Source organism: Pseudorasbora parva, chromosome 1 (genome assembly GCF_024679245.1).
Source record: "Pseudorasbora parva isolate DD20220531a chromosome 1, ASM2467924v1, whole genome shotgun sequence".
Taxonomy (NCBI): Eukaryota; Metazoa; Chordata; class Actinopteri; order Cypriniformes; family Gobionidae; genus Pseudorasbora; species Pseudorasbora parva.
This window is the reverse complement of record NC_090172.1, coordinates 28887562-28905284: the sequence shown is the minus strand read 5'-3', so window position 1 is coordinate 28905284 and position 17723 is coordinate 28887562. Positions and strand designations below refer to the sequence as shown.

General features: G+C 39.8%; 1 protein-coding gene across 1 annotated transcript in view; it reads right to left on the bottom strand.

Moving 5' to 3' along the window:
* Positions 1-17723, bottom strand: part of si:ch211-186j3.6 (neural-cadherin) — a 309028-nt gene that overhangs the window by 71384 nt on the left and 219921 nt on the right. The window contains exon 21 of the mRNA XM_067437563.1: positions 4300-4526. Within this exon, the coding sequence (XP_067293664.1) occupies positions 4300-4526 (227 nt within the window). The remainder of the gene's footprint in view (positions 1-4299; positions 4527-17723) is intronic.

Below are 17723 nucleotides of genomic sequence, written 5' to 3'. Positions count from 1 at the left end.
TTACATGTAGTGTGGACATGCATTACTAAGTTTTGTAAGTTATTAAACTTCATTTAATCAGAACAAAAGCATCCAATATCTAACCTGCGCTGCATCAGTATATACAATTTTCAAACCAGAGGATAGTGGCACCCTTGGTAAATATAAGCAAAGGCAGCTAAGAAAATAAATCTGTGTTGTTTATCCTTTTGATCTTTCAGATTTTTTTTTTAAAAATTGAAATAAAACAATTGAACGTGTGAGGAAAATCTCATTAATGAATAAATGTTTTTCTCTAGCTCATGGTGGCCACAATTATTGGCACCCAATTATAGCAACATCCTTTTTTCCCAGCTCTTGTTATCTTGGGAGTCTTGTTCTATAATGCCTGATACGTTTGGAGAACACCTGACAAAAGATCAGAAACCATTCTTCCATACGGAATCTCTCTAGATCCAAATTCCCAGCTTCATGTTGGTGCTACTTCTCTTCAGTTCACCACACTCATAGGGTTAAGGTCATTTTGTGATGTTTTGATGTTTGTTTTGCATCATTGTCCTGATTAAAGACCCAACCACAGCTCATTATAAGATTTGCTGACTTAAACTCTCCCCCTCATCGTACATTAGGACGACACCCATGTACCTTTCAGGCTGATTTGTAACATCTTTAGTTGATTGGAACTTCTTAATTATTGCCCTGGTGGTGGGAATGTGAATTTTCAATACTTTCATTATTTTCTTACAGCCACAATATTTTGCTGCACATCAGAGCAATATTCTTTGGTTTTACTCATTGTGATTGATGGTTAAGGGAATTTGGTCTTTGTGCTTCCTCATATTTCTACTCCCTAACCCTTCAATAGTTTTACTTCAATGAAAGATTATAATTTAGTGAATTTTTAAAATGAAAAATCAAAAGGAGAATCAATGTAGATTTATTTTCACAGCCGCCTTTGCTCATATTTACCAAGATTGCTAATCTTAGTGGAGGGCGCTGTAAGTGCAGCTCAAATACAACAGAGACAATTTCCAAGCACTAGAGGTCTTTTACAAGTTCCATAAAGTCATTCAATTGTGGAAGCATAGTACGTTAAACTTATGGGGGGTATTTTTAATAACTGTTCCATGATTCTGGGCCACTGAATGTAAATCCAAATATGCTTAGTTTTAAACATATTATCATAATCAGTGGGATCTCTCATTTAATTTCCTTAACTGACCTTTAATGATTCGAGTGTCCATGTGTATCTCAAGTGTGTGCCTGACTGACTGCAGATATACTCATGCACTTAACTGCACTGCAGAGTCCCTGTGGATCAGATCCAGCAGTTGTTTTCAAGACACACACACACACACACACACATACACATTTGAAGCCGCAGAGCGTTAAACGAAATGCCTTGTGTTAAACATTCACCCACACACACTTGACTCTCTCTCCTTTTCTTCTCATGGTCCTGGGTCTTTACAGACACACACATGCACAAACAATGTGGATCCTCAACAGGAGCATTCAGGTCTGACTCCCACGTTTATGCCTGCTTGAGGAGGTGATTTGCATGTGTTACCTTGGACGTTAAACACTGCAACACTAAGGTCTCACATTTAATTTTGCATGCACAGACAACTAATAAAACCATTAAATGAGCCAGTTAGGCTCAGGTAACAGGAGCCTACACAGTAGAGAAGATACACCCACTCCCTCATCTAATCCTTCTTCTGGACGCTCTCATTTTTCTTTCTCGCTCACCGTTTATTCTCTCTCTCTCTTTTCCTATTCCTTGGAGGAGACAGCAGAATTTCTTCCGTCTCCTGCTCGATGGTACTGTCAGCTCATTTCTCAGAGGCCCTCTGAGGTGCCCGTTGGGACTGAAACTACAATACCCAGAATTCCCTGAGGGAAACTGTTCCACAGAGGCTCATTGATAGCACAGGAGGACACCCAAGAGATATACGAATCAGGATCTACACACACACACACACACACACACACACACACACACACACACACACACACACACACACACACAAACTAGTGTTCGTTTTGTGCTCCTCGCTCACTGGCAACCTTCTATTGGACTGGTGGCCTGTTCATGTTTCTGTCGTATGATTCAAAACAGTGTACACATTTTAAACATTTGATTTGCGAAGAGTTCAACAACCGCCAAAGGGGTTTTGGTGAGCGAGCAAAAGCCATGCTGAGGTGTGGAACCGATCCACATGATACACTTGCACATGACTGAGCTTTTCTTTCAAAAAGAAAAACTAGAGGTTTTCTTTCCAAAGGAAACCTGAAGGAACAAACATTCACATAAAAGGACAGGGATGGGGATCAATGGGAGGTGCTGTGCCACATAGCACTTAAAGTTGCAACAAACCAAGTAGTAATTTCAAAATTATTCTGAGAAAAAAAGAGAAAAAAAGAAAGAAAAAGAAATAGTGTGGGTGTGCGCGAGTCAACAATTGCCTGAATAAAGTCGAAACAAAAGGGCAGAGGCAAAACGCACTGCCTTCGTGTTTGATATGTAATTACAAAGATTTCTGCAAAAGCTGAAGTGATGAGATGTGTTTTAGAGAAAGGCCAGTGTGAAATGGCTCTGACAGCGAAGATCCAGCTGAAAGCTTTAAAATAATTGTATTTCCACTCCTTTATAATGCAAACTCAAATAGAGCAGGATATTCACTGGTATCTGATTAAATGTAGAGAAAGGCTCTAATTATTCTTTGTTCATCTTCACTGGTTCCTTCTGCATTTTGACCTGCTCACTATAGGTGCTCTATTTCTAGAACGTGATGTGTATGTTTATTCTGAGGGGTTAATCTTATGAGAATGTTTTTTTTCTGCAAAGGTGTTTTATTTTAGTCTGCTAAAGACCTAAATGCAAGCTTTGCATTTGAACCGATTCACCCTCTAATTTCACAACAAATAACAAGCTTCCCAGAAAACTTTTTCTTCTTCCAATGCTTCTTTTCTCCCGGTTTATCACTGACTCCTAGTCTTTCATCAGGACTCACTATCACCACAGGGATATTTCTTTCTGGTTTCCGAGCTTGACGCAACAGTGTGTGTTTTTGTGAAGCATCTGACACTTCACAGGGCGTCACTTCAGTTGTGTGTATTGCAGAAGGGGTGTTAGTGGGCGAGTTAGTAGGGCACACCCCTGGGAGATGAGCAGTGTGCTCCGAAAATCCGCTTCCCCCATCCTAGCATGGCCACAAGGGAATCCTGAGCTCTTCAAAGTGTGTGTTGTGGCAGCAGGGGAGTGAGGTGGAAAGCAAGGGGAAGAGAGCGGAGTACTGGAGATCATGGCAGTGCATTAAGAATCATTTAAAAGTTACAGACGTGAACTCTCCTCTCTGTCTCTCTCCTGCTGCTCTCGCTCGTTTCTTCCAGCTCTCTTGTAAGCCAACATCACACACCCTACTTGACACTTCCGACATGCAGCGAATGCAGCCGCCATACTAGCCGAAAATAGAAAAACACAATTACATCAGACTCAGAGGCAATAGTTCTGTGCATGAACATGCACTGTCTGTGTATCTCCCTGAAACCCCTGACAATGCACGTACCTTAACCATGGCAATTTTCCATTCCTTGTCTCGGAATCTCTCCAATTACTATGGGTGGAGACCCGTAACTTACTTTCCATATCAGTGAGTTCATTTGTAATTAACTCCCTAAATTTTCACTTTCGTCTCCCACTACTTTTAGCTCTGAGTAATGGAACGAGTTGGAAGCAAATGGGAGGGAAGCGAACGAGAAAGAGAATAAAGGGAACGTTTTGAGTAGTTTTTTCCAGAGGATTAAAATTCGAATCATTAATAACCTCTAGCCTCCATCAATAGTACTTTTACCATCTCAGATCACCATTTCCCAGGCATTCCCAAGCCTCTTTACACCTTGTAACTGGTTCTGATCAATTATTTTGCCGTTGGAGACTGATGTAGAATATTTCTGATCTGTTGAATATTTTTAATCCACATCATAGCTCCTTTACTTTTAGCCATTTGACTTTTCTAAGAAGGGAATAGACTTATGTGTCGTATAAATGAAACGAGAGCCACAGAGAGTGTCAGAGGCAAGTCTTTAGGCTTGATTGAAAAAGTACAAACAAAATTGGGTTAATTCATCAGGCCTCATTTTGTTATGAATAAGTGAAAGCATATCAAATGAAAAGTGAAATCATGTAAAATGTAATTTGTGTTAAGCTTGCAGTTATTCCACATTGAAGTGTGCATGCATTTAGAGTGATTCTTAGGTTAATTACAAGGTCAAATATGACTATATCCATATCAATGTGCTTTCGACAAGCCTTACTTTTTGTTTATGAGCTGCAAGATATCCGTGCACTCGCTCAGTCCTTAGGAACGGTGCGCTGTAAACAGAGAACCTCACATCCAGGGTCTTGTCCCGCACCTCCACCAGACTGAAAATGTTGACGTCATCTGCCCCCACTGACAGCATGTCTGACAGGAAGTCGCCCAGCAGCTCGTACCTGCTCTTCAGATTGCCACGACGTTCCATGAACTCTGAGGCGGAGATGTCTGTCAGAGACACAAACATACAAATGCACAACACATGAGGATAACAGAACTGTATAAATTTGAACAAGACTACAAGAGAGAGAAAAAAACAGCACCATTTTAATACAGCTCAAAACTGAGGTGCAGAGCTCATGAAAAATACATGGTCACGCTTTTCCCTCGTCAACACATCTTCTCGTCATTAAGTGAGGTTAGTGCTTGTCAGTAGCTGTTCGCACAAACTCCATCTGACATGCTATGTCAAAAAGTCTGGGGCGAGAGCTCAAACTACTGCACGAGGCGAGTCTTTGTCACCATAGTAATGGGAGCTGCCCTTTACAGTCACGCTTCCCGGCACATAAAGATGAAGCTGGCTATGGCCTCTGAGCATTGTAGGCAAATTGTGATACTTCAGCAACCATCTGACCATCGATTTTCCTGTGCTGGAGGTGTTCTTTCCTTTGAACACCCAATGGACTATTCTAATTGGGATGCTTAGCCTACAGTTTGGGACTGTGAGGGTGGTTGAACAGTGGCCCCAGGGGGTATGTTAGACCAACTGAGAGAGATCCTGAGCTCAGTCTGTCCCCAGGCTGAGTCACTGTCCCTTGGGGCCAGTGCTGGAGAGTGGCAGGGTGTCATAACTCTCACTGACACTTCACAACTCAAAGGCAGAGGGGCATGTTTGAGAAAATTGGGGGCGATTTTTCTAGTTTTAATGACAACAGTGACATAAAAAGATGAATTCGACCTTGCTGTCAGAGACTTGACTCTGTGTCTGAATTAGGGATGGAACGATTACCGATTACCAAAAAATATATATTTTTCATAATTAAATAAAATGAACTTTATGTGTGTCTGAATGTGGCTAAATTCAATTGCTGTCTATTTCAGTTCATTACAATTATATTTCCAGAACGAATGCGGCATTTTTTTGTGAATCTGAGCTGTATTTTCCATATGTCATCATCTAAACACATCACAGCTTCGTGGCCAGCACTAGTAGTGTAGCTAGCCTTCTGTTGAAGCTGACATTTTGTTTAGTTTTTGCTTGTATAGTGAACTCAGCTGCCATATATATACCAAACAAGCACTTTGGTTCATAACAGTAGTGCATACAGTCCATTATTGTATTTTATATTTGCACAAATGTATGTTAGTGAAGGCCCTTCTTGAAAACTTTGAAAACCCACGGTACGCTAACGTTACTGTGCACGCATGGCGCACAACATTGTTTTTTGAATGAGAAGAAATGGCAGAAGGCAGTGACAGTGCCGGGAGATTTGTCAGCCTTCTAAATGGACCAAATCTGAGGTGTGGTCATATTTGAGCTTTTACAATATTTAATCGAGTATGGAGAACATGCAAAAATAAAGTTGCTGCTATAGGGGCAAACTATTCAAATCTGCAGAGCTGTCTTCGTGACAACCCACTGTGAATGCAAGGCAAGTTGACTTTGACCTCAATAACAAAACTGCGTCTGGGAAATAATTGGACACAAAGTTTTGAGTTTTAATATTTTATCTCACTTAACGTTACTTGAAATTAACGTGAAGCTGCCACAAAAAAAAACATAGTTTGCAGCAGGTGGCTTTGAGCCAAATATTAAGTAACTAGTTCAGACAAGATTATTAAGGTATAATTATGTATATTCATTGTACACTATTACACAGATATTCTTTACCACATAAATAATTATGGGGACATATTGAATTGAGATTAATGTCTTAAATCTGACCTTTTTATAAATCCATTTTGTACAGTGTACAAAACAATCATCGTCCAGACAAGATGATAACAAGAAGTTATACAACTAATAATAGTAATATTAATAGTAAAGTCCTCTGATTTTATTTTCAATACAATTAAAAACAGAGACGCAAGACACGAGTTGCCTTTGAATGAAAGGAGAGAGCACGTCCGTTGTGATACGTGGATGTGCGCTGTGTTATAATATGTTCCTATCGATGACGGCCATTATAAAGAAATCCCACAGAATAGAATCTTGCTTAATAAAGAGCGTAGAGCTGCTTGTTTTATTTGTTGTTTGTTGAGTTTCAAATATAAAATGTGTTGAAATGTTTTAAGTGTGTGCATCTGTTTTTTTGTGAACACATTCACCTCTTTTGAACTAAACCATGATGATATTGATAATCATGAAAATTTGGGTCACTATAATCGTGATATGAAATATTCATTTTGTTCCATCCCTAGTCTGAATCAACATGCACCAAATTAAATTGCTCTATATATCCTAATACTTTGTTAACATATATTCACTACTTCAGATCATTATTTCTGCCTCAAATGAATACATTGTTTAAATGACTACATTGTTAGTCGTTATGACAATACATTGTTGAAATGCATAACTTGGTCAAATGACATGGTGTCTAATTGGACTAAAGTCTATAGCATAAGTTGTGGTATGTCTTTACTCTTGCAGCCCTACATTGTATCCTGATGGCGGTCGTTGAGTTCACTGCACACATAGACCTGAAAATCCACGAAAATAATCATTAGTGCTTGAAGAGTGTCAATCATGGAGTTTTAGGTGGGGGCAAGGAAGGAAACTGATTAGCTTTGGGGGGTGCAGGAAGGGTGGCTGTCTGCTCCCATCAGGAGTTGTGTGTGAAAAGGAGACTCATCATGACAGCTGGGAACAGCCTCACACCTGGCTTTGATCCAAGCCCAGATCAAACCTACTCTCCTTCCATGAGCAATAGGCAATGGATATGCTTACCACTTTTCTGGATGTTAAACACACACACACACACACACACACACACACACACACACACACACACACACACACACACACACACACACACACACACACACACACACACACACACACACACACACACACAAACACACAAACACACAAACACAAACACACAAACAAACACACACACACATTATTGATACAGATACTTTACTTTTATAATGTCTAAGATAATCCTTTTTCAAAAACAAGATAATCCTTTTTCAAAACAATCACTTTTTTTAAAATAAAAGTTTGTATTTTTTGGTTTATTTTGATTAGAAAAAAAAATCAATTAACATACTTCATTAAATATGACTGCTTGCTATGATTGATAATCATATGATTAATATCTTGCTATGATTAATATCATATTTTCAAATACAATAATTTCATTATAAATATGGTGATTATCTCTAAGGTTAATAACCAATTTGATAATATGATATTTACTATCTGAATCTAACCATGTCATATCAACAAATGAAAAATCCAGCCAGTTATTTATTATCATGTTAATTATTGTGCCTTTAGCCTTCAAAGCAAGGGTGTTTTTTGTGTTTTTTTTACCCCAAATACCATACTTTCACAAATTCTTCCATTATTGAAAAAAAACCCATCTCAGTTTATGCCTTCAGTGTAAATGTATCTGAAGCACATGTGTTTCTAGTCCAGTCTTGATTGGTGTTGCATCACCTTGAAACATGTACCTACGTAAGGCAGAACTCCTGCCCCTCTCAGGGAACCATGGTTACATGCATAACCTGAGACATTCCATTTCAAGGCAACTTGTGCTGTAAAAAATGATAGGGAATGAAATACCCACTTTGCCATGCTGACAAATGCTGTGCTGTTGTGAAGCTGTCCCAGCAAAAATCAGGATAAAAGAGCTTGAGACCCTGAAGTGACCAGTGTCCAGGCTGAAAAACGTATAAATGTGTGTGGGGATGACCACACATAAAAAATCCTGAAGTCATGGCCCCCGAAAAACAACACTTTGGAAGAAGCACCGCTGAGTGGAATGCTCCATGACTTGAAGAGGAGAAGGCAGACCACACACCTCATAAGCCATAGAAATAGTTTCCACAATCTACCTGCTGATTGTTTGTTTTGAGGCTAGGCAGGGGACCTGAAGCATCCCAGTTGTTGGTCAGATTTCCTCCAACGAGAGGTCTTCCAAATGTAGAACTTGAGAGCTCTGACAGGGCAAAGTAAATACAGGGAGTGCAAAATTATTAGGCAAATTAGTATTTTGACCACATCATCCTCGTTATGCATGTTGTCTTACTCCAAGCTGTATAGGCTGGGAAACCTACTACCAATTAAGCATATTAGGTGATGTGCATCTCTGTAATGAGAAGGGGTGTGGTCTAATGACATCAACACCCTATATCATGTGTGCATAATTATTAGGCAACTTCCTTTCCTTTGGCAAAATGGGTCAAAAGAAGGACTTGACAGGCTCAGAAAAGTCAAAAATAGTGAGATATATTGCAGAGGGATGCAGCAGTCTTAAAATAGCCAAGCTTCTGAAGCGTGATCATCGAACAATCAAGTGTTTCATTCAAAATAGTCAACAGGGTCGCAAGAAGCGTGTGGAAAAACCAAGGCGCAAAATTACTGCCCGTGAACTGAGAAAAGTCAAGCGTGCAGCTGCCAAGATGCCACTTGCCACCAGTTTGGCCATATTTCAGAGCTGCAACATCACTGGAGTGCCCAAAAGCACAAGGTGTGCAATACTCAGAGACATGGCCAAGGTAAGAAAGGCAGAAAGTCGGCCACCACTTAACAAGACACACAAGCTGAAACGTCGAGACTGGGCCAAGAAATATCTCAAGACTGATTTTTCTAAGGTTTTATGGACTGATAAAATGAGAGTGAGTCTTGATGGGCCAGATGGATGGGCCCGTGGCTGGATTGGTAAAGGGCAGAGAGCTCCAGTCCGACTCAGACGCCAGCAAGGTGGAGGTGGAGTACTGGTTTGGGCTGGTATCATCAAAGATGAGCTTGTGGGGCCTTTTCGGGTAGAGGATGGAGTCAAGCTCAACTCCCAGTCCTACTGCCAGTTTCTGGAAGAAACCTTCTTCAAGCAGTGGTACAGGAAGAAGTCTGCATCCTTAAAGAAAAACATGATTTTCATGCAGGACAATGCTCCGTCACACTCCACAGCGTGGCTGGCAAGAAAGGGTATAAAATAAGAAAATCTAATGATATGGCCTCCTTGTTCACCTGATCTGAACCCCATTGAGAACCTGTGGTCCATCATCAAATGTGCGATTTACAAGGAGGGAAAACAGTACACCTCTCTGAACAGTGTCTGGGAGGCTGTGGTTGCTGCTGCACGCAATGTTGATGGTGAACAGATCAAAACACTGACAGAATCCATGGATGGCAGGCTTTTGAGTGTCCTTGCAAAGAAAGGTGGCTATATTGGTCACTGATTTGTTTTTGTTTGGTTTTTGAATGCCAGAAATGTATATTTGTGAATGTTGAGATTGGTTTTACTGGTAAAAATAAACCATATTGGTTTCACTGGTAAAAATAAATAATTGAAATGGGTATAAATTTGTTTTTTGTTAAGTTGCCTAATAACTATGCACAGTAATAGTCACATGCACACACAGATATCCCCCTAAAATAGCTAAATCTAAAAACTAAAACTTCCAAAAATATTCAGCTTTGATATTAATGAGTTTGTTGTGTTCATTGAGAACATGGTGGTTGTTCAATAATAAAAATTAATCCTCAAAAATACAACTTGCCTAATAATTCTGCACTCCCTGTATAGCTTCTCCTGTTCCTTTGACACATGAGGAGGAGGATGAAAGGCCTGAAGACCTGTTGACCGAGCCACATTAGTGGGTATATAACCCGCCGTCGGGTGGAGAAAAACCTACACCCTAAAGGGTAAACTCTAAGCAAGAGAAGGCAACTGACAGGGACTGCAGATCTCCTACTCTCTTAAGTGATGTAATCACTAATAGAAACACCATCATAAAGTGAATACTCTCCACTTTAAGGTGTATAGTTTTCTCATGGGAGTGAGCTCTAGAATTGACAATGGTATCTACCACCTCGACAGAGAGACCTGCATTTAGGAACTGGTCCCCCTCATGAAGCCTTAACCAAAGATTCCACATCTCTAGCCGGGGTGGTATATTGTTACCCCTGCCAGCGATAGAAGCTCCATCTTGACTGAAATCTCCTACGGAAGACCAAATAGGATGTCTGAAAGATTCCCAAAAATAAAAAGAATTCTAGAACTTTCTAGAACTCCAGGGGGCAGAATGATCGGTATAAAATTACACAAACGTAGCCTCTGCCACATCTGTACCATGCATCCAGCCCCCGAAGAACTACAGGACAGCCATAGCGAATAGGTCTACATCCACCACTCCAAACTTCCAAATTAACTCCACTGTCTCAGGGTGGAGCCTCCATTCCCAAGGCCTCAGTCCCTGCCTCAAAAGGATATTTGCTCCCAAATTTAGGTGCCCAGGGATATTCCTTCCTCAGAGATAGCAATTATCCCTGAGATCACAAGAGGATTTGAATGTTGATGCTGTTGTTTTACCGGCTTCCCTTTATAGCTTCACAAGTCACAAGGTGAGGCAACAAGTAGGCGACTAGTTGCACACATGCTTTAGACGCAGTCACACTGAAGGCGTTCCCTAAAGCATCAACTTGGGGAACAGTGTATTGGTCAATGTCTTTGTACTTATGTTAGTGAGGCAAGCAGGGGGTGCTCACCCTGTGGTCTGAGTGGGTCATAACGCACCACTATAATTTTCTGCAAGATGTTAAACTGAAGTCCTGACTCTCTGTGGTCATTAAAAATGTCCCTCGTAAAATAGTAGGGGTTTAACTCCGGCATCCTGGCCAAATTTTCCAGTTGGACTCTGTCCATGATCATGGCCTTCTAATCATCCCCATACTGATTGGCTTCATAACTCTGTCTTCTCTCCACCAATCAGCTGTTGTGTGGTGGGCGTTCTGGCACAATACTGCTGCCATCACATCATCCAGGTGCATGCCAGACACTGGTAGTGGTTGAAGAGATTTAAAGATAAGTCCACACTGCCTAAGCAGTCAGAAACCTCAAAAGTTCAAACTCAGGTTTTCATGTTGTGTGTCCTGTTGAATGTGGGAGTTTATGTTTAAATGTGTGTGTGTTTGCGTGTGTGTGTGTGTGTGTGTGCGTGTGTGTGTGTCCTGTTTGTGTATAGGCAGAGCAGAGGTTATAGGAATGTGCTTGGTTATCTCCATGAACTAGCATGTCTAAAAAACTTGTTTTCTCTCATATTTCACTTTACAATCTTTTTGAGATTCACAGAGCAAGCTATACTCTCAAAGCAGCAGCATTAAATAGGCCTCATGACTCTCCATTGCCTTCAACATTTGGATCTGAAATGGGATTTAAAATGTCAAGGAGGCAGTAAATAGTACAAAAGGCAAACTTTCAGTTAGCCCAGAATACACTGTCTGTTGAGACAGAGCTCTACGGGCATACAACAGCTTCATTATAATTCTCACCTCAATACTGTCCTTTAAAGTCTGGCTTATTTGTCTTTTTTTATGCGTAATTACAATTATTTTACAATGAACATTTCCAGATAAACCAATAATTGGAGTGATGCAACTGAAAATCCGATAAGGCACTGAATCACCAATGTGATACAGCACTGCTTTGGTTTCTTTTTTATCATTACTGTAAAAGATGCCAAATGTGCATGGTAACATTCATATTTATGTAAAATGATATTATATACAGTTGATCTGGGAATTATAAGATATATTTTAATTCCATTTTAATTCCAACTTTTTGGCATCACTATACCTCTGGAGGGTTAAAAGGAAATTGCAACTTTTATTTAGTTTAAAGACTTTACAGATATATAGGACACATATCTAATTGCACAGTCCACAGTAGATTAAGTGATAAAACTATGAAAATACTATAAAACAAACCCAGATTGTTTTTTAATGCCACTCATAATCCTGCTTCAATTAGAGATTGTAAGAGATTACAGATAAGATAGGCAGTTACATACACACTGTAGTTATAAGGCATTTGTAAAGGTATTTGTGAAGTCACAATGAGCAACAGCTTGTTTTTCCATGCCTGCGATAAATGCAGTTGCAGTGCTGAAATCAAAGATAAATCTCTTTATAGGCTTATGAGTTTGCTATTGGCTTACATTTTACATTCTGTCTCTCCGTATCCCACAAGGCCTTTTCCCTGACTTTAATAGTCTTAAAACTACAAAATCCTCAGATATAGTCCATTTCATTTCAGCTCAGTCTTGTTTTTATTAAAACGCTGGCTGTCGTAATGTCACCAAATTCAATATGCCCACAAGTTTTACTGCCACAACATGGCATACAGTCAACACAGATCCTGAATCCAGACCCAGGCCATCAAACTATTTTAATGTCTTTGAATGAAATAAACACTGGACACAGACTTGGCGTACATCTTGACAGTGCTATATACCGAGTGCCATTCATTACGAATCAAATTAGTTTAGGAGCCTTTAAAATGAACCAAATTGTAATAGTATTTGCTCCATTTGCATGTCTAAAATGCAACATAATAGTGGTACAGTGCATCAGTTAAGCTTAGGTTCCAAGCTTTAACTATGCACAAGTGAAATGCTGCATCAGAGGTGCAGTTGTCATGAACTCTTTTTTTTATTTTTATTTTTATTTTTTTTGACTGCATGATTACCAAAGCGTAAATAAGCTTCTGTGCCTTTACAGTATGAAGGCTACTGAATGTGGTTCAACAGATGCAGAAAATACAATACCAAAATTCACAACACAATATGTAAATAAGTGCATAAAGACAAATAACAATTCAGTATGCATCGTTCTATGTAAATCAAGAGATTTGCAAACATTAATCTTACTTTTTAAAAAGTGTTTATTTTAAAAAGCTAGTTAACAAATGCTTATTTTTGCCCTTTTGTTCAGTTTAATTAATTAAAATGAGCTAACGTAACCACTTAACATTTTGTCACAATGTAATTTAATTGTGCTCGATCAACCTAATATATTAAAAATTAAGTTTACTTAATTAATTTGTGTTAAAACTACATGAACTAACTGGGCAAGGGCTCTGTAGTTACCAGCATACTTTGCAAGGGACTGCATTAGGACAGTAATTAAGGGACTAAAATATTAATTAATGTGTTTTTTTTAATGATAAATATTATTTTAAAGGTCCCATGGCATGCAATTTTTATTTTAGGAGGTTTTTCAACATTAATATGAGTTCCCCTAGCCTGAATATTGTCCCCAAGTGGCTAGAAATTTAGATCGGTGTAAACCGAGTTCTGGCTGTCATTCACTGCCTTTGAGAAAATGAGACCTCAGATGAGCCGATCTTGAATTTTCCTGTTATGATGTCATACAGGGACAGTAACCTCCTTTTCCTTCGCCCAGAGAATTTGGGATGCCCATGCTAGTGCTATATTTTTTTGTCCTTGAGAGATCATGGCATTGATCATTTCTCAGTGTTTGGATGTAAAAATGAAAGCAGAAGTCTTTTCAGTTCCTTCATCTGAGCCTCAGAAGAACCAGTGGGCTAATTTTATTTTCTCTGGAAATTGCCTGATCTGTGATCAGTGATTTCTGTCATGTAGCTAATGATTCAAGTTCACACAGACTTTCTTTCTAAACAAAACAGAACTTTCAAAGCTAAAATGCTTCACGGTCTTGTTGGTCACGGTAACCCACTGGTCCCTGACACAAGCGGTTCTTACTTCTAGATCAGCAATGTTTTGGCGCTACTTAAGAAGCCCTTTCACTGGTTCTGAGCTGCTTTGAGTGTGAAAAGACAAAAAAGGGGAGTACTCTGGAATCCCTCCACCCAGACAGCACGCCAAATACGCATTTAAATTTACTCTCTATATAATTATATTTAAGTGTGAACTTGTGAATCTGAACATTGTGACTTCGGTGCACATTTGCAAGATGCCCTACAAGACAGATTTGTTTTTTTGGAATAAACAACAAGGGGATACAAAATGACTTCTCACAGAGGCTGCGCATAAGTGGAGATAGCTGTTGCCGCAGAAACTGTCGCCCGCGAAGCACAGCAGCTCAGCAGTTCCCTTAAAACACATGCAATGCACGTTTCCTCGCTTACACTCTCAGGAAAAAAGGTACAGTTCTGTCACTGGAGCGGTACCCTAAGGTACAAAAGTGAAAAAGGTACATGTTTGTACCTTACTCACCCCTAAAAGATACATATTAGTACCTTAAAAGGTACATATCAGTAATTTACGGGTGCAAATTAGTACCTTAAAGGTACATAGTAGAACCTTAAAGGTACATATTAGTACCTTTTCGGTTTTGTACCTTAGGGTACAGCCCCAGTGACAGAAATGTACCTTTTTTTCTGACAGTGTAGGACAGCATCACAAATGTAAGAGATGTGGAAAAATTAACCACACGGATGAGGTCTGCTGGTACAAGGACCAAGCCTTCCATTAATGAGAAAGAAAGAAAAAGAAAAGCCACATCAGACGAGTATGTAGAAATAAACAGAACTTTGAGAGAGAACGAAAGCAGAAGAGTAATTTTAGGCCAAGTTATCGATGTAGTAAAGGGAGAAAAACAAAGTGGTGAGTCCAGTACAGACACAGAGAAGGAAATGTCACTGTATATGGTGACTAGAAGTGAGCAATTGGCACACATTTGTATAACTCCAGAAATTGGATGGGGAAATGACTGAAATGAAATTGGATACAGGCACTGCAGTATCGTTGATTTCAAAAGGAAAATATAACAGTAACTTGCAGAACATTCCACTGGAGCCGACTGACATAATCTTAAAAACATATATCTGTGAAACACTAGCCAGTTGGAGTTATCAGTGTAGCAGTGAAGTTGAACAATCAGTTGGCACGTTTGCCTCTGTATTTTGTTAGCAACGATGCACCACCACTAGCTGGAAGAGAACAGCTGAGAGATATAAAATTAAACTGGCAAGACATAAAAACAGTCAAGTAAGGGGTCACTAGACTATGTAGACATTAAAACAGCACTCCCAAGTTTTTGGAAAATATCTAGGCACCATGAAAGTAATTGAGGCAAAAATGACACTCAACCCTGACCAAACTCCAAAATTCTACCAGCCACAAGTAAAACCTTATGCTATTCGACCAAAAGTAGAGGCTGAATTGACGCGTTTAACAGAGATGGGAGTGTTTTCACCAATAAAGTATACAGTGAGGGGTAACACCAGTGGTACCACTTATGAAAAAGGATGGCTCAGTGAGAGTGTGGATCACTACCCAATTCCACACATATTCCACAGCATCTTTGGCTGATGGTCAATTATTCAGTAAGCTCAAGTAGGACTTGCGCTTACTTGCAGATGCCAGTGAAACACAAGTCGAGAAAATTACTCACCATATGCACTCAAAAAGGACTATTCTGTTATAACCGCGTACACTTATTCCAAACACACACTGCTATCTAGATGACATACTGGTAACAGGACAATATAATGTGGAACACCTCAAGACATCAGACCAATACTCACTAGACTGGAGAAATATGACCTAAAATTGCAGCGTGATTTTTTATTTATTTTTCAGACAATCACTGGAGTATCTGGGTCACTACATCGACCCTGATGGATTATACAAATCACCAGAAAAGATAGCCATAATGAAATCACCTAAACAAACAATGTGAGTCAATTACGTTCTTTTCTTGGGATGACCAACTATTATGGCCAGTTCATATCACCTGTGCCCCAATGGGGAGTAAAAGTCGATTGCTCTTGCATCCAGGACACTCAGTAAAGCCGAACAAAATTATGCTAAGACCAAGCCTGAGGCCCTGAGTAATATCTTTGGAATATTCAAATTCCATCAGTACTTATACGGAAGAAGGTCTCTTTACTGCGCATAGCCTCTAACAACTATTCTTAGTCCCATCAAGAGTATTCCATCCATGGCAACAACCAGAATGCAATGATGGTCTCTGATATTAGCCGCCCATGACTTTTTCCTTTAGTATAAGAAAGCAGCCTTACATGACAATGAAGACGGACTGTCGCTGCTGCAATTACCAGTGATAGACACGGAAGAAAAGCGGACAGAGTGGATTAGTTGTATGCTGCGCAGGTAGCGCTGAAATTAGATGTGACACCCTAAAGGATCCCATTTTGTCACCTTTGCTGGACATGGTTTCTACTGGACGGTTCCCAAAATCTAAATAGGTAACTTAAGACTTGCTACCTTTTGTGACACTTCGACACATGCTCACAGTTGTTCATGGATGTTTAATGTAGGGGAGTCATGTCATTGTACCAACCAAGCTCCACTACTGGGTGTAAGCTGATCTGCATTTAGGCCATCCTGGGGTGGTAAAGATGAAACATCTGGCCCGTAACTATGTCTGGTGGCTGATTATTAATGGACAGATCGATTCTCAGTACAAATCATGCCAGTCTTGTCAGCGTATCCAAAACGTCCTCTATCCTGAATCACTTCACCATGGATATGGCCAGCTGATCCGTGGGTAAGGATACATGTAGATTTTGTTGGTCCCTTTGAAGGCCATATGTACTTTATTGTAGTTGATGCGCACTCCAAATGGCCGGAAGTCTCAATTATGGAAAGTACTACCACCAGCAAAACCATTCAGGTCTTACTCTTTAATGTCCTTGTCAGTGACAATGGTCCACAGTTTTGTAATTAGGTGTTTTCATTTTTCCTGAAGGCAAATGGGTTGCAAAATATTCTCTGCCCTATATCACCCCTCTAGTAACGTTTTGTCCAAACATTCAAGCACGCACTAAAAGCTTCAAAAGAGTCAACTCCAAAATCAACAGAGACTTGATGATTCCTGTTTACATACCACAAAGGATTCATCTGCGATGCTATTCCTCAATCGCAAAATAAGAATCTGGCTAGATCTTTTAAAACCTAGTCTTGCCAAAACAGTGAGTCAGTCCCAGGATGCTTAGTTGTTACGACGTCAAAAACACTCTAAGTTCAGAGAATTTCACGCTGGAGAGTCCGTTCTTGCTCATGACTACAGAAAAGGAAGAAATTAGATACCTGGATTGGTGATGTCAAAAAATGGGACCTGTCTCCCACTCCAATAGCGTTAACGTGGGTAATTCTGGAATCTGGAAACATCATTTAGATCAATTACTGAAACAAGGGACTGACACAGGGTCAGGGAACATTGACCAATCACCCCTGAGGACTGTACAAACAAGAGAAACTATTAAGTGATATCCTACCCGTCTCACAAGACCACCTGACCGTTATCAAGCATTCTAAGATATACATTAAAATGGTTAGATTCATGCAGAGTAATCAAGACGTGTTCACTAAGTAGTGGTCAAAGTTGAATTCAAGAAAATAAATATCGCCTTGTTGTGTTTGACAACCCTTGATTTAAGTAGGGAGGAAATGTTATCTATTTAG